General features: G+C 52.4%; 1 protein-coding gene across 1 annotated transcript in view; it reads left to right on the top strand.

The window, feature by feature from the left end:
• Positions 1 to 1,762: 1,762 nt before the first annotated feature.
• heph (polypyrimidine tract-binding protein 1 heph) overlaps positions 1,763 to 18,111 on the top strand; it is an 84,331-nt gene continuing 67,982 nt past the window's right edge. Inside the window, exons 1-2 of the mRNA XM_037221344.1 lie at positions 1,763 to 1,948; positions 4,222 to 4,246. Of these exons, the coding sequence (XP_037077239.1) occupies positions 1,941 to 1,948; positions 4,222 to 4,246 (33 nt within the window). The 5' untranslated portion in view covers positions 1,763 to 1,940. The remainder of the gene's footprint in view (positions 1,949 to 4,221; positions 4,247 to 18,111) is intronic.

Genomic DNA, 18,111 nt, shown 5'->3' with positions numbered 1-18,111 from the left:
TGCCGCAAGCCAACTGGATCGCTTTTATAAAAGCCTATCTGTATCTGCATCATCCCTTCAAGTACTAGGAACTTTGGTGCTTGCGACTTGGGTACACTTTAAGATATTATTCTAAGAACACATCCAATGAGCAATAATAATGTTATGCCACTTTGTTTCAATATCTTACGGTGCATCATCTAAATCAGGAGTTTGATTTCTTACCTTTTGTGCGCGCTAACACCCGCGCAGCTGGAACAGGCATCTGCAACCATTATACGCCCAAAATGTACGACTTACGACAATTCCTGCCTTGAGAAAGCGGCTTCTCAGCATACTCAACCATATGCATCGCCAATTAGATTGCCGATGAAGATATAATTATAATATGTAAATTAAATTTGCCTTTGAACGTATAGCCGCACGCTGAATGTACTTTGGTTGCGTGGCGAAGCGTTGCCAGCATTGCTAATGGCTTAGTCGTGGAAACTGTGTTTTGATCTCACAGGTGGCTTGATCTACGGTAATTATGAAGTGCGAAGGCATCTCCTGCGCGGCCATCGCGCCGAAAGACGTCAATGCATATTAAACATCACATACGATGGTCTTATTTAAATTCAGCAAAGACTTCATGCAGTTTGTCTTCCGATGCGTCTCGTATTTTGTGTTTACACACAAGATGATGTTCGTTATGTGGTCGAATCAAACATGTTGCGGTGTGGGACTGGGTTTAAACGGAATCCGCAGCAGATTATGGGCTCGTTGCGTTCGCATCACACAGGGATCTACCGATCGTTGGGCACTTGAGTTTTGGGTTGTTGAGTGTATGGACGGGAAGGGGGCGTGCGATGATGACTCATGTGGGACTGCTGACGCGCGTGGGGCTGCGTCCATGAAATGTCGACGGGTTTCATTTTTTGCCCGTGTGATAGGGGGGGGGGGGGAGGGGAGTCTTGGATCTGTTTGCGTCTGCAAAGAGATCCAAGACTGGAGAAAGTACAAAGTGCCCTGCCATTATCCTGAGGGCAACATTCTGGATGGTCTTCAGGGTTCTTACTTTAAGGACCAAAAATGATTGAAAAACGCTGGCATAGCGTGAACAGGGCAAGAGTAATAAGAGACCTTTTTCTACGACCCATTAGCAACATTTCGACGCCTAAGCATTCGAATAAAACATTCGGCTAGTCAACATTCAAAACAGAGTATTTCGGCAAATTGGTATTTGAAAAACGAACATTTCAGCGAGTTGGCATTCAGTACATATGCATTTCGAGTCATCAAAAATACTCAATTTCGTATGTTGGCAAACGGCACGTCAGCAAATTCCGTTTCAACTTTCAGCATGTCGTGTCACTGATGCGGTGGCGAAAAGAAGCGTCGACGAAATGGCGATGAATGAAAATTAAGATCCGTTCGGAAAAATACGTTCTGCTGAGTGCATTTCGGTTATTTGTCTGGATATCGGCGACATTTGAGTCAAACAAATCGCGCTCGGGTCGGGATAGGAAGCCCCCAGATCTCCACAGCAGACTCCTCGCTAAGCTCATTCCTCCCAAAACGTTGGTGGTGGCGTGGCCTCTTGATATCAGTTTGATAGATTATCTTCCAATACATGCATCAACGTCTCCAACATTTTCGTTTGCAGCACACGGATTCAAGTCCGTAGATAGCTAGAGAAGGATAGAATGTCTTCATAACTAGAGAAATCCTTATCTGGTAACTATGCTGCACGATGTTTGCAAATCAACTGCAGAACGTGCGGGAAGTGAGTGCGCGCGGTGGTTCTGATTGCGTATTGTGAACTCCACGTGTTTGGGAACCGCTGTTAGCCAGTAGAGGAGTGTATATAGTTGCAGAGAGGATACCACTGTTGAGTTGTTTATTGAGGTTAAGGTATTCTTACCTGATCAGTGGTTTCAAGCTAGCTTTACCTACGTAACGGCATTGCACCAGCAAGAACGATGATGGGGTAGGTGTTGTTTGAGCATTTCCTTAGGCCGCCGACATGTTTTTCCTGTGCTTAATGCTGTTTGAAAGGCAAACGGAGAAGCTATGTCAGCTTGGACATCATGTAGGAATTATGCATATGCTGTTATTACATGAAAGTGCACATTACAGGTACATGGCTACCTACTTACATGTCTGCATCATGTGCTGCTACCTACCATTATTTGTGCCGCTGAGCATTTGCGGAGATGTGTCCTGTGCTGAATCGTGGTATTTTGATTGTTATAGATGTGCTGCACACATAACTGGAAAATTGCATTATGCACCAATTACTTAGAAATTGAAGTAAAAAGTTAACTGTTGTTTGTTTTTTGGAAGAGGGAAGAGCAAGCACTATTGATCCTGTGGTGTGTGTGTGTATGTGTGTGTTAAATGACAAGGAATTTTCAGCTCAGGCCTGAATATCAATATCAATACCACAGGCATCTCACTTCTATAAGTGGAAGCCTGTACATATTATGTCAAGTTAACTTATCACTTTTTTGGGAATGGAAGTAATCCTTACAGCATTTCATTGAAAACTTGATGAAAACTACAACATTCTCTTGTTTTATAGAAAAATACTTCTCTTAAAGGCAAGGAATTGAGCCAGGTTTTCCTGTGTATGACAATATTTGTTTTAATAACAATAGGTTTAAATAAAGATGCACCAAAACATGAATGCAAGTGGTGTCATTGAGGGAAAGAGATGCATCCCACAAGAATCTGAAAATGAAATGGCATAACACTGTTAGCCAATATGCCATGGTGTGCCGGCCGGCAATATGCCGGCTGGGTGTCTGGTTGTTCCAGACAGTGTAAATTGAATGAGCAGGACTACTACAATGTGCGAGTGGTCTAAGTCTCATATTAAGTGGTGGTGAACAACCTGAGGTTGCTGTTAAGAACAGTGCTAGGAACAATTCAAAGCAGCCAGGGTTAACAATAGTCTTCCCTCTAAGTAAATTCAGTAAGAGTTTTAGAAGACCTGTGTGAGTTGACAGCACAAGAAGGGAGTTAACATTTTGTCTTATTTATATTGAATGTGACACGTGTTTAAGTGATAGACATTCTCAGAAATACTACATATGTTGTCAAGTGCATTTCTGCCATCCAAAGGTATAAAGGCTTAGGTGTCATACTAGCTAATGGCTCCTAGGCATTTTTGCTGTGGGATGGCAGATTTGGGAGGAGCATTACACATACAGCTAAGACATTAGTAATAGCCTTATTCCTCATAAAACAGGATAAAGGGTGACATGACTTGATGCTGTGTTAACATGTCTTGTTCTTATCAAGGCACATTGCAAAAATATCAAAAATATAAGAGGGAATTATTTACATGCAGCAGCATTGGTACATCATTAGCTCATTACAGTTTGTAAAACTTCCAGATACAACTCTGTTTTCCATACACTTGATGTAGTAACACATTTGTCTTGCACTAATTGTTTTCAGTTTTCAATCTTATGACCTCAGTGTGATGTGCCAGCCATTCAGCATTATTACCTGGCAGACAGGCCCTCAGAGACTTTATGCAGTAAAAACTGTGGGAACTGGAATGCTATCTCCAAGACGAGGGTGGGCAGTACAGCCAAGGGGAATTTTTGAAGCTGTCCTCCCCTTTCCTCCCCAAAGGTGATATGGTCATAATGATTTTTGGCAATCATTGATGCCCTTGGGGCTTCTCCAATAGGCCTGAGACATTAAGATGGGGTCTGGTCAGAGAAGGTTTCTCTGAATTAAAAAAAGTCCACTGTAGTGAATAACAGGAATCCCTTGATTATTAAGGTCCCCTGTGGCCTGATCTGACCCCTCCTGAGCTAAGTACTGTCTATGCCTCAGAAGAGAGTAAAGGGGTGTGCTGTGAGGTTGTGATGTGGATGGTTTGGCTATGCATCACACATGCTAGATGCTGCATCTATCCACGATGCAGGATCTTCACAGCTGACATATACTGGCTGCTTGTTGTCTAGTACTTGTTCCATGTATACCAGCTCTTATGCTTGTATTGGCTGACTGGGAAGACTGGAGCCTGCTTTCGCTACTGTCTGTTTATACACTGGCATGCACAATTGTTTCCTGGTTGGTTGTTCCGGAACTGTCACGTATTCAACTGCCTTCTGTCTGTTAAGTCTGATCTTCCTGCATCCATCGTTTGCAGCGCCCTATGATTCTATGGGAACTTCCTTTGCGGCTAGCCTTGGTTGTCCTTATGTCTGCCTCTGACCTCTCTTTCCCTCTCTTTTCTTTCAGAATTCTTCCCATGTCTGGATCTAAGGTACGTTACCAGTCTGCTTGCATGGGGGCTCTGTATCTGCTGCTTCTCAGTAGTGCCCAGCTGGATATTTCCATGCCTTCCCATGTGCTTGGACCACACATTGGCACTTGACGCAGACAAGGTAATCAGAAGCGCGCCGGAGGCTGCTTCCAGCACAATTTGCGACATGTACATACGAAAATTCCGAGGCACGGATTTTCTGCTCGTCAATCATGCTGACTTGCGATCGGAAATTACAGCTGTGCGACCTAGCGCATTTACGTTGCAATGATGGGAACACATTCTGAACACGATAATCACGCATAACGCTGGTTAAAAAGGTTCGCAACGACGTGTATCTAGGTGTGACATGTTTTAACCATTCCTGTCTGTGGTGTTTGTATGTCCAGTTGATTGTGTTGGAGGCAACAAACCTTTATTTTATGTTTTTTTACGCGGTCGATTACACTAAGTTTGCTTGAAGAAAACATTACATATGATAGGTTAAGTTCAGATCGTCGTTTATTTATTTACTTCATCTCCAAGGCACAAATGGCAAAGTGAATATGTAGCCATTAGTTCTCAGGATCAGGAACGTTTAATTCGTAGCGCTGGGTTGGACTGTTCCGACATTTCTTGCCTTTCGCTCCTTCGTCGAAATACCGTCGATAATATACTTCAGATATTATTTAGGATCGGACAAACGCGCATCATGAGCATCATCACCTAACGCATCACCTCATGAGCGATGGTCACTTCCTGGCATTCCTTTGGTCTTAAGCTGTCCCCGGCGTTTAAACTGGTAACGGATGCTTATCAAGTTTTTGGACTATGCTTGATTCAGTCTGTGTGGAAAGGCTTCAAAAAACGTTTCAATCTTTTTGCCGTCATCAGTCGACGTGGAAGGCTGCCGCGCTAACGATGGAAGCAGTTTGAGCGCACAATATTACAATAATTGTGTGCGAAATGTACGTACATGGGACGACCAACGTCGAGGAGGGGCCGGTCGCACAGACAGGCGTGCTATTGCGGTGTGGCCACCGCCCGCCTGCTGCCTGTTGGATGTGAGAGCAAACCACACACAGCACGCTCCCATACCGCGTCGGATGCTGACAACAGTTTAGACCAATAAGGCACCTTGTTCGGCGTTAGATGGGTAACTTGACTTGATGACATCGGTTGTGTTGATGTGTGTAATTATTTGTATCGTTGTATTGTGGGAGCGGCTAAACTCTTGTTTTATGTGTTTAAGGATGTAATTATACTGTAATAGATTGTGTGAGGCCTAATCTTGGATGTGTTTTGATAGAAAATTATGTCGAAGATGTCGAGCGATTTTCGTTGTCTGGTGGGGCCTGTGCGTGAAGGGGCCACTCGAGTTTCGCAGGCTGACGTATTGGGAAAGGAAAAGTGATTTACCAATTTCAGAACAAGTGGTTGAAATATTGACGCGCAAGTATGTCAGTTCAATGCTTTTATCGGTTGTATAGTCATTTAGAACGGAGCAGGTGAAAATTTGACTCTTCCGCGAATTTGGCAAACCTTTGATTGGAATGCGGCAGTACCAGGTTGTACGCTCACCTGAAGTGAGAACGTTAAATAAAACTGCGGGGTTTCGTACAGCAGAGGCTAGAGAACAACAAACTGCAAGTTAGGGAACGCACGACCCTTGTTTTGATGACGCATACCAGTCATATCAGGGTGTATTTCAGTAGGTGATATTTTAGGTTTGAATGTAAGCCACGCGGCCCACCAAAAGAAAACATGGCATGAAAGAGCATGTTAGTGATGCATCGCTGTGATGTTCAGGACTGGTGCGGTCGCCCAGATTGTCAGGCAGCGGGTCGGCAGTGGGCGGTCGGAAATATTCACGTGTGGTAATAACCAAGTAATGACATCACAAGAAAATTGTGAGACTGACAGACCAACAAATCGGAAGACTTGATGGAGGCTATGAACACGGGCTCTGAACACGATTTTCACAGCCAGCAGAAGGGATGCATTTCATACTGATTTATGCTTTATGTTTCCAAAGTGTAACCACCAAGGACCGCGAATATTTGTGCCGGATATGAAACAAAATGTATAGGGTCGGGTTTTGTCAATGGTTTCGCGATGAGCGCCATATGACCAACGTAGTCGGTGCGCCCCAAAGCCCAAATCATCATCAATGCTTTCACGCTAACCAGGCCTAACTTACACAGAGAGGACATGCATTACCTAGGCGGACGCGGTGCCTTGCTGGGCGCTAATGCCGTGGGATGAACGACTGTATGGTCGTCTGGTGACCAGCCGTTCACTACCGTGGTGTTCATCCCGACTCAGCGACATATTGGAAACTGGTGGGGAGCTGTCACGTCTGCTTGATGGCGCATTGGACATTCTCGGCGCTTCGTTGTCCAGCGGCTGCGGCATTAAAACCCACTAAATCTCGCGTAACGCCTGGGTTGTGGGATCGGATTCCAGGATGCGCAGTTCGAACTCCGTTCTGAATCGCAACCGTTACGTGAAAAAAACGTCGAAGACAAGCGTTGGGCGACTTCTGGAAGTGCCACCCTTCTGTAAGCGCCCCTATCAGTCTCGTTACGCTCGAGCTCCGCCTGGACTGAAGAAAATGCCGGTCATGACATGGAGCCACAACTGTGCACGGCTCGTGGCCCGTGCCTGGACGAGTTTGCCGTGCCCAAAGCGCTGCAACCTACAGGAAGATGGTGCAGTAAACTCGATTTACTGTGTCATATTCTCCTCAAGTTAGAGTGTTGTCCATCCATTTTGAACAAGACGGTAGGCCGACCTCGTAGCACCGCGACTTGGACGTCAATGTGTTGGGTTACCAGCCCGGCCGGCCCGGCCCGGACCGGCCCGACATTCACGATTTTGACTGGCAGCAACAAAAAATACGACGCTGTAAAAGCTGCGGCATGTGATTTTCAGACTCGTTGCATGGCGACATTGATCAAAAGCAGTTCTCTTGCAGCATTGGGTACGAGAAAAGTTTTACCGTCACTCTTCTATTATGGGAACTGAATTTGTTTTCCATCGCGACAAAGCTACACAACACGGATGGAAACCGACCCGGGTCCTGGCCGCCCCGTGTCGCGGGAACAGGAGACCAACGACGTTAGATGAAGGAGAGAGACACCGGATGTTGTCAGGAGCGGTAATCGGCATGTTCTGCTGGTCTCACGCACGCGAGCGCCATCTATGGATCCGCTGGTTTTTGTATCGTTTTAAAGTACTGATGGCGGATCCCGGCAACTAGAGCAGATGACGCGCGAAGCTGCGTGAAGCGGACTGCATAGAGGACGCGAATGTGCCGTCTGTAGATCACTGAAATCACATTGACGGCTGAACAAGGCGTGACGTTAGTCCTGTTTTGCGCTGGTAATCAGCCGGAATCGCACCACGCCACCGTTTCCGAAATCGGCGCCAAATGGGATGCGCGTCGGCAACCGGGACAATGAAAATCGCACAGTCTGCCAGTCGATCAGCTTACAGCCCACTTGCAAGGCATGTGTTTTTGTAGGCATGCGCGCTTATTTAGCTTTGCAAGCCTCTCTTCCTTATAAAAACACGTCGGGAACAAGGACGGTGCCGTGCATTGACAAGACCAGGCCACGTGTGTTGCCAGAGACATGCGGCTCCATTGGCCCGGGCTCTGATATATTCTTCGTGATCGTGCACTTCTGTTACTACGTCGCTCGTCCCACATCTCACAGAGCGTCTGACCGGTCCCGCACGCGACGCTTCAAACGCACCGGAAGCTATAAGCAAGGTAAGATGTAAATTGGTCAAATCACGCTTTCAACGTATGCAAACTTGTGGTAAAGAGGACCGAATTTTTAAGGTTCTCATTTCGTGAATTGTATTTTTAGGTCTGTAAACTCCTTGGCTGCTAAAACAGCTTAGAACATTCATGCTCACGAGTTGCGTGGCCGTCGTCGTTTCGTGCCTGCATATTTTTATAGCATTTACTGATTTGTTTGGAAATATTGAGCTAGGGCACGTAAATGCAAAAAAGCAAATGTGCAGAATATTTCAATCAGCTTGTTTTTTAATTGAGCGGGAGCTCTCGGAAAATTATGGTGTAAGAGTCTATTATTATTGCTGATTATGGCCTTCTAAACGCGTGTCTGAATCTGGTTTTTCACGTCGTCGTCAGACCTAGGCTGAAGACGGGATAGTGACGGTTAGGGGTTTCGGGCGCATCGACTACTGGTCATGCGGCGCCCAGAGGGGATAGAGATTTTCTCGGAATCTCCTGTTTGAGAAAAATAAGCTGGTCAAAATGCGATTTTTTACATTTACTTGTACTGATATGTGCCGTGTGCTGTGGCAAGATAGCGACCAACGTGCATAACTACACTTGGTTTGACTGTGTGCCGATCCAACGGACTTAGGTCCAGACCATCATCGCTGCTGATGGTAAAATTGAAATGCTGTTTATAAAAATAAAAATACTCAAAATAAGGGTAACAGCTTTGGTGGTTTTGGTAAGGTAAGTAAGGTGGTTTGGTAAGTGTAATGGTGGCTGGCCTTCCCAGGGGTATGCCCCGCTCGCTGCTTCTCTCGCTGGTCGTGGTTGAAACTCAGGTGCTCTACTTCAAGCCGGGGCTCAAGTTTCTCAAGCGCCTTAGTTTCCAGCGATTCCTGTGCATGTATTCGGCGGTCGTTTCCCGCGGACTGGTGGTTGGGCTATTCCGGTCACGAGTAAGGCTCAGTTTCGTTAACGTGTGCTGGTTAGGTAGGTGGCGGAGCATGAGTGTTTCGTTAGAGGGTAGGCAAGGTTATAGCGCTATGGTGACGTGGTCGTTAAAGTGTGGGTTTTTCAGTTCCGGTTTTCCGCACGTAGGACGACGCATTCCTTTCCTGCGCGGTTGTGTCTTAGTGATCAATGTTGGCACAAAGCCATTGTGTCGTGGAGGACGTCAAGAGCAATAAATCAGAGTCTGTTTTCATTTTGAGGCAAATATTTACGTGCGGCTGTACCGGCACAGGGTTGACTGTGTTCCTTTTGCGTAAGCACTGGCGTGTTGACGGCACTCTGCCCCGCGGTTATAATTAGTGCGCGTGCGGTCGACGACATCCGCCTCACTCTCGCCACTTGTGGTGGAGACGCACCTCTGTCCGTGAACATAGAGCGTTTGGATTCGATGAATCATGGGAGAAGAAGAGGCAATGAGTTTTCAAGGTAAATTACTGTAAGTGTTTGTGTTTAAGGCTACTTACACTAATTGTTGGCCTGAAAGGTGATGTATTTTCTATTGACGTTTAGTTTCCTGGGCCTTTCACATGGATACACAAAATGTTTTGCTCCAATATAGTAACCTAAGCCTTTGAATGCTCTGCGTGACATTGAGTCGAGCATTGAGCCATCGCTATAACAGTAAGGAAGTCGAGCGGATAAAGTAGCTGACTCACCCATATTTCTGAGAATACCGATGCTTGAACCATGCGGCCTCAGAAATGGGGAGCTGCTTCATTTTTTACAGCTACTTTGCCACATTTCAAAGCTTTCAGCCCCAGTGGTTAAGACACAAATGCCGTTTCCCTTTTTCAGAATGTGTGGTAAAACAAAGCCGTCGTCTACATGCCCTCAGGAAGCCTAGGCATTCCATTAATTTCATATTTTTATAATTGGGTCTGTGACAATGCGTGGAAGGAATTGCCTCCAAACCATTATTTTGTTGGAGCCCCAACAATTTTTAGGAAGCATTGATACCATAACAGAAGCTTTCTTAAGCTCATTTAACTTATAATTAGTGCACGATAACCACGAAAGATCCATATTTCTATCACTACATCGATGACAGAGTATGTTTTTTTGTGCAATAAGTCCATTCCTTTTCAAGTTGCCAACATATGGCGCCATGGACGTTGTCATACAAAATGTTTGCGGTATACTTAAAATGCATCGTTGACTCACTCATAAGCACGTACCCATATTGGCCGCTTGAAGCCAAATATATCCAGCTTGTTTCTGTCGTATTGTTTTTGCCAGATGTGTTGGCGACACACATCAGTGAGTGAAAACAGATTGATCAAAGGAATGGAGGAAAATGACTTTAACCCTTGACGCAGCAACGCGGCTCTAAAAAAGAACATTCTCGCCATTACATCTTCATGTTTGGGGTTTTTTCTCCAGATATAATATTCGCTCCGGAATTTAGCCGCATAACGCCGCGAGAACGCGGGCCACCACGCAGCGTCGCTAAACGCTGTCTTGTCCGCGCGCTGTGCCGGTGTGTTCACCCGCCCCGCCGGCACGTGCCGCGGGGCCCGCCGCCTGCGTCGGACGGGGGGCTGCCCCCCCCCCCCTCCCCTCCCCCTCCGCGTGCTGTCTTTGTCTCCGGCCGTAAACTCCGCCTCGGCGAACATCAATAGTGCGCCGCCCCGGGCTCGCGCGGAGCGGGAGGGGAGCGAGGGCCGGGCAGGTTAGATGTGGGCGGCCGGGATCGGACAGGAGTGGAGAGAAACTACGAAAAGCGGAGAGGAACAGGTGCGCGGGAGGAGAAACATGGGAGTCGGGAATGGTTGGAGTGGAAAAGAAACATTCATAGTCGAAGTGCTGGACAAGACTGAGAGGAGGCGACAGGGACGCGCGAGAATGGGGAGGCGTTGCAAACTGCGCGCGAGCGAGAGGCGACTGAAGCTGCTAGTCAGGGAGCGGGAGGTGTTAAGAAGCTGGCAGTGGCTCACTAGAAGCGCCAGAGCCGGTCGTGAATGCAAATGTGGATCACGGTCCGTATCTACATTTATGGCTGATGCCAGGAGTGTTACGTAGAGCAGTTCATTGCCGCCTCTTGGCCTCACAAAATTGCAATCGGTGTGTGACGACCATGTATGCGTGGTTTCACTCGTGTGTTTTTTTTTACCATGGTAGAGATAATCGCGCACTAAGGTCATTGGTCATGTGGCGCCCATGTGCGTATGATACCATGCCATAACAATACCGATGCGTATGCTGATACAAAATACGATGATACTGTGTTGCTTCGTGAATGTTGCTTGATTTGTCAAAAAGGCTGTGTGTAAAGAGCCAGAAAACCACTGCTGATCACCTGCGTCATACGTGAACAGCAAACTGACAGCGCGTAGTCCTTGAAGACGACGCAGTCGGCGTTCTATCGCGGTTGTGTAAAATGTGCCGCAGCTGCAGGGGTGGCGTGTAATGCCCAACACTCGTCGACATCTTTTTTGATCGCACGCCTGCATACTGTGTCTTCAGGCATATTGTAAGGCATTGTACACACGGGTGTCGGCCTCACACCTGCGCGGCGTCCGCAGACCGACGGCCTGGGCTGTACCCGCAGGAGGGAGGACTGCGCTGTGCTGACGGGAAAAGGGGCTGGGCTGTGTTCGCAGGAGGAGGAGCTCGGCTGTGCTCGTAGGGGAGGGGCTGCTTCGGTCCGAAGCGCTCGTCGCGTGCTGAAGTCATTATCAGAAGCATTTAGGCGCTCTGACAGCCTGAATGAAGCGTCGTGTAGAGCGATTCATCACTGTTACAGCGAACTAACGTGCGGACACAATCACACAATTAGAATGATAGTCGAGGCAGACACAGTGCATGCCACGCTGTCGCCGCCTGTAGCGAGGCGGCAGCCCCGGCTTGGCTGCGCCCCGGTGCTTATAGCTCGCGCTAGGCGAATCTTGCGGCCGCGCGGCAGACTCTACCTCCCGAGGCGGCGGAGCCCGAGCAGGTGGGAGGACTGGGGCCGACTCGTTCATGCCGGTCCCGCACCGCGCTCGAGTGGCCTAGAGCTGACAGCAGCAGCGCCGGCGACGGTTCACTGATGCTGCGCGATCTCCCGGCGCCCCTTGATGTGTTTCGTTTGATTTCCGAAATGTTTGGGATGTACGCCTAATTTGTTTCTCCTCGCGATTGCTATTTTCTTTGGCGGGAATTAGCCGTGATAATGAGCATTCGCCGCCCAGTAGGATAACATCAGTGCGTCCTGGGCTAACCCCTCGGCTTTGGCTCTGTTTGCCTGCTGTTGCCGTTTCGGCGTTGCCTTGTCTGGACAGTGAGTCAGCCGCGCGATCCGAACACGCCGCCAACACAGCGCCGTCAGCTGTCAAATCTCCGCTCGTCGCCCGCCCGGCTGTCGCGTGGACCGCGGCGGCGTCGGCGGCGTCGGCGGCGTCGCGCTCCGCTCGACCGTGGCCGGATGTGAGCCGCCGTTGATGACCTGCTTGTCGACGACGGCAGCGGCGGCTCAGCCGGCCGTAATCGCCTCGGCGCGGATCGGCTCCATTTGCGTGAGCGGGCCGCGCCGGGGCCGGGCGGGGGCCGGAGAGCGGGCGGCGGCGGGCCCGGCCGGCCGACGCACCGCCATCGACCGCTGCCCGGCTATTGACGACCGGTCACGGTGCGACGCTGGGGCACACGCCGGAGAGCGGGCGCACCCGGCTGGGGCTCCGGGCCATGACACCGGAGCGCCCGCCGCGGCCGGCCGGCCGGCGTCGGCATGGCTGGACTCGGCTCGCTGGGTGGTCGCGGCTCGCTCGGCCGACGTGTGGCACGGCCGCAGTCCGACTCGTTAGCGTCGGCTGGGTGGGGATATTCGGTCACGGTACGACGCTCATTATTCTGATCCCTGTGCGCTGCGCTGGTATGTTTGGAATCAGGTGACACAGCTAGCGCTCGTAAGGACCAGCACGCGGGCCAGTAAGGGCCAGCCAGCACTAAGGGTATTAAGGATTATAATAAATCGTATTATACGGATGCAACGTGGAATTTCGGTCCAGTGACGATCGAGCAGCGCTCGAATCGATTCAGATGTCCTCACTCTGACCGACATTGTCACGACCCAGCACCTGCGTGGTGAGGCTTTGATGATCTCGATATTGGTTTTATTTATCTACGTGTCTTCCCTCACAGTGTTTGTATTACCCTCGATCGGAGGCTCCATCCATCCTAAAGGGAATGAAGACGTCTTAGAAGCAGCTCAAGGCCTGCGCGATGGCTAAAAACAGTGTTTTTTCCCCCCCCCCCCCCTCCTCCCTAACAGGAATGTTATGGAGTTTCGCCCCGTGATCACCACAGATATATCAGTCCGGTTTGTGCGGCCAGTTTGCGTTGGTGCTGCGGGCTGCGAAACCTCGCGAATTCGGCTGGAGCGACGTGGGCCCTCATGGCTGGCCGCGTGCGCCGGCCCACCTGAGCCCAGCTGTCTCGCCGCCGCCGCCGCCGCTCAACAGGTTGCCGCCGCATCGGGCGCGCGCCCGGCCACCCGGCCCGCAGCCGCCGGCGGCGGCCCGCGCACGCCGGGTCGGCGGCGGCGGAGGCGGCGGCGGCGCGGGCGCGGTCGATCCAGCGCGGCCACCGGCTCTTTGTGTGGCGACGGGCGGCCGTATCGACCGGGCGGCATCCCGCCGGCACCTGGAGCACGGACGCCTGTTGCGCGCCTCACGCACCTGGCGGTGGGCCGGCCGGCGGCCGGCCGCTCCCAGACGCCATTGCCGGCCGCTGCAGGCTGCAGCCGGCGCGTGACGGAATGCATCTGCACGAGGCGGCGGCGGCGGCGGCGGCGGCGTGGTGGTGTACTCCGTCGCCGACCGCCGGGGCGCCCGCACGCGTCGAGGCGTGTTTTGCGTGGGTGCGTCGGCGGGCGGAGCGGCGCGGCTGGGACGGGGGCGGCGCCCGGTGCCGCCGGATCGCTTTACAGACCGGCGGGCGGGTACCTGTCGGGCGGAGCGACGGACGTGCGCCCCTGCGCCGGCACGTACGCCGCTGACCCCGCCTGACCCGCCCCGGCCAGGGCGCCCGCAGCGGCCAGCGACCCGGCGAACGGGGTCAGAGGGGGCGGCGTCCTGGCGGCGGCGCTGCGGGCTGCGGGCGCCCATCCCCCCCCCCCCCCGCCCGCACCACGGAGGGCTGTGGGCGACATTGTTACCGCTCGGAGCCCAGCGCCCCCAGGGTCGTAGCCCGCTCGGGCTCGGCGCGTAGCCCAGCGCAGGTTCATGTCTCGCTCGTGAGCTTTTCGTCATTACAAGCCAATGTTGGGTGTTCAAGGAGGCGGTGTGTCTTGTGTTGGAACGTTGGAACGCATTTTGGCCCTGTGAGTGGACGGTTGCGAAGTGATTGTTCTCTGCTTACTAACACGAGGGTAATTCTGTCCCTGCGTAGACTGTGACCGGAAGGCGGCGTGGCTGGAATCAAATTAGTTAGCTTTGTCCGATAGATGGCATTGGACCGGCTGATGGTGTGTGGTATACTGTGACTTCCATGCTGCCATAAGCAGATGGTGCAAGGCAGTCCGGTAGATGGCAGTGGACTGGTGATGGTGCGGGGTTTACTGGGACTTCCATGCTGCCGTAAGCAGATGGCGCGAAGCGATTTTGGATTCGTTGGGTTTCGAACATCTGTTACTGTTGCTTGTCGTGAGGTGTAAATGTTAAGGATGGTTCCTTCATCCTGCTCGGCATGCGTTCAGAAGTGTTTGCTCGTTTATCAGTTCTGATGGCGCCTAGTGTATATGTAGGGCTGCCAGCTTCGGCACAAACATTCATTGTGACGCCCCTGTTCTGTTTGAACAGTGAATACACCGCTAGATCTATTTCGGAGACTCCTGTATCCAGCGTCGGTCGTCGTTTCTGTTCAGTTTGTTCTCTCGATAGCTCGACTGCCGGGTTTAAGTCTAAACAGCAGTGTCGTGCGCGTTGGCCGCCAGGGGGCCATAGCTGCTCCCCTGAAGGAGGCGAGCATCGAGCCCCAGCCCGGCTGGCTTGATGGTGAACACCTTATGACGGCATAACGTGCCCGTGGGGCGCCATACACCGTCCAAATTAGATACACCGAGTGTGGGGGCTACCGGTCTAGCTAATCAAACGGGCCCGGGAGCCCCCAGAGCAAGCATCACAAGTCTGGAACGGGCTTCTCAATTTACAAAGGGCTTGGCCCCAGGAGCATGGTTAGGAGTCTTCTCGGGCTCGGGGAGGGTTCCTTGATTTGCAAGCCATGCCATCAGCCCGCATAAAGTTGTGCCGCAGATGCTCGTGTTTGAGAAGGTCCCACGTCTAGCGTGAGGACCGGAAGATCCTTGAAGCAGGTAAGAAAACAGCTGCTCTCAGAAACCTGTCCCAGGGCTCGTGCCGTGTATGTCAAATAACAACAAGGCACGGCCATGCTATGGGGATTCCTTCAGTGATGAGTCCCTGGAAACTTAAGTGAATGTCTTAAGTGGAGCTGTTTTGGGATGTATCAGAGTTTCGTATTGCACCAAAAGCGAGGTTGTCACCATCTGCTTCAGTGGTTGCGTAACTGTTGGAGCTCTTTAGAGTTTCGCTCCTTCGAATACCAGACTCGACTGTTTGTCCCTGCCCACCCGCAGGGGCTTTGAGTGAGACCCTGCTTACACCGCTGGCTCAAACAGCAAAACATCGTTTCCTTTGGTGCCATTGCTCAACTCAATGGTACATTGCAGTTGATTCGGCCTCTCGCTACCAGTATCGAATATGGTTGATTTATGAGTGGGTACCGAACGTCGATAGTCGTGAGCAATGATGATGTTTTTTGCAGAGCGCGACGACGTTTGTGTTATTGTTATGGGCGCAAAATGACCAGTGCGGTCGACGCGCCCGAAAACACCAATTAACAACAAGACGGCGCTTATGTTGTGCTGCCGACCGATTCGGTGCGCCTTAGCAGCATGTCCAGGCACGGAGCGGAGTGGACCGCCCCGGGCGATAACCTCCACGCCTCCCTCCATCCAGCGGTGTGGGATGGAGTGCCGGGTGTGTAACGGTCAGGTCGCACGCCTGGCCAATCGGTGTCGTGAAGCCCCGAGCCGGCCGCCCCGTGCGGCGCCGGTGTCCGACCGGCCGCCTCGCCGGCGGCGGGCGCCCTCTGACGGACGACCGGCCGGCGATCTGCGTCAATCCGTCCCGTGACGGATTGACGGCGCCCGGGCGGCGTCGGCGCTGTGCGGTTTGACTGATGCAGCAGGGGCGCGCGCTGAAGCGACGCGCGCTGTGTCGATGGAAGCACGTCGCTCCGTCGTCTGTCGACTTTGATTGTTCTGGGCGCCTGACTAAGCTCATGTGTCAATTCTGATTGGGTGGGTTATCCGCAGCAAATCCGGCGTTGCATGCCGAAGATGCCGATGACCATTTTTCTTTCGATATGACCTGAACTTGCGCATTTTGTGTTCGATGTAATTTAGAAATGTTATGAGCTCCTGGTTTCATGGATGGTTACGCACTGTAACAATCTCCGCACTTGCTTGGCATAGTTTACTCCCGCAATGCCCGATGGCTGCGACGCTGGTTACACCGATTGCCACGCGGTAAAATAGCCATCAAAACACGGCCCCATCGGCGAGTGCCATTAACCGATTGTTCGGCCGTTAGCCCAACGACCCCAGGCGGGTACTCGTAGCGCAAACGAGCCATTGTGTGTGCCGGGGCCGTGCGTCGAACGCTGCGGCACCACCAGCGTCGCGTCGCATTGTCCGGCTCGACGGTCCGCCCCGGGCGGCGAGCCGGCCCGGCCGCTGCCGCCGGCCGTGCTGTGCTCGGCGCCGGTGCGCACGCGACCATTTCCGCCCCGCGAGCGCAATCTCCCAGAAGTCCCGTGACCCTGCGGTCACGTGACGGTACGAGCGCCGCAGCCGCGTGCTGTGCCGTGCCGTGCTCCGCCATGCCGTGCCGCGGCGGCGGCGCGGCCCGCTGCGCCCTCGGCGCCGGGCGACGTGCGCCTCCGGCCAAGTCACGCCGGAGAGCGCCGCGCCGGCCGGCCGCGAGGTCGGACGGGGCGCCGCGCCGTGCGTCGGGTTATCGTCGACCTTCCTGTGCAGCACTGCTCGAACCGCTGGTCTGGATTGTGGAGCGGGACACCCAGCGACCGGGGACGCCAAACGGACCATGCCGAGCGGCGGCCGGGGTGTGGGGTCTGATGCCCGCTGGCGGAGCTGGCAGCGGAGCCGCGCTTCTGGCTCAGCCACCGCTGGCGCTCCTGTTCAGCCGCAGTGGCGGAACGATGAGCTGCAGTGACGATTTACCGGCGAGGTGTGAAGGTGCGAACGCCTCATGTGCAGACTGCTGCTGGAATCGCACCAGTGTCGCACAGTATCTGCGCGTAGTTTTGTTCGGTTAACTGATTCATCACGTAGGTTTTGTTCGATTGTGCGAGGCTTTTGTGCTTCATGCACGGACCGTCGGGGCTCCCGTCTTTCTTTTTCTGGCTTATTATGTTTACCGTTGTGTTGTCGAATGTAACTCGCATGCAAATTACAAATCCGATGGGGTTGGTAATTGATATTTAGGCACTGGCGACAGTGGCGATAATTGTTGGTGGTGATGGTTCAATTGTTCTTTGAGTGGCTCCAATGATAACGTACACGGCCGCCACCATGAAGGCAACTTTACTAACGAGGTATATTTTCACTGCAACAGCTAGTACGATGGCAATTACGTCCGGAAATGTTTGTGGACAGATCCGGGCGCCGGTTACAAAATAACGACAGTAACAGCGATCATCATTAATAATATATTGATTCGTGTGGGCTCCCCGGTCCCCTGCCGTAGCCTTGCCGTAGCGGCCGGTTGGCGGTGACGCGGCCGGCAGCTGGGTGCCGAGCCGCGGGTGCTGACAATGTCACCGCTCGTGACGCTGTCTGGACGGCAGTGGCGCGAAGCGCGCCACGCTCTGGCAGCCCACCTCCATTGTGCCCTCGTTCGCGAACGACCTGTATCCTTGGGCAAGGTCCAAGTCAAACGGCCGCCGGCGCTAAACGGCATTGCTCTAACTGTGGATACGTGGCGACGCGTTTTTGCCGGGGCGCGGGAGCCAGCGCCGAAACTCGAGCCGCCGCCGCGCTGTGGGCGTTGGCAGGCACGTGCGTGGCATCGGGAATAGGTTGCGCCCAGTGGAATAGGTCCCTGCG

The sequence above is a fragment of the Pollicipes pollicipes genome, unplaced genomic scaffold (assembly GCF_011947565.3).
Source record: "Pollicipes pollicipes isolate AB1234 unplaced genomic scaffold, Ppol_2.1 Scaffold_4740;HRSCAF=5597_pilon_pilon_pilon, whole genome shotgun sequence".
Classification (NCBI taxonomy): Eukaryota; Metazoa; Arthropoda; class Thecostraca; order Pollicipedomorpha; family Pollicipedidae; genus Pollicipes; species Pollicipes pollicipes.
This window is presented reverse-complemented; position numbering and strand designations above follow the sequence as displayed.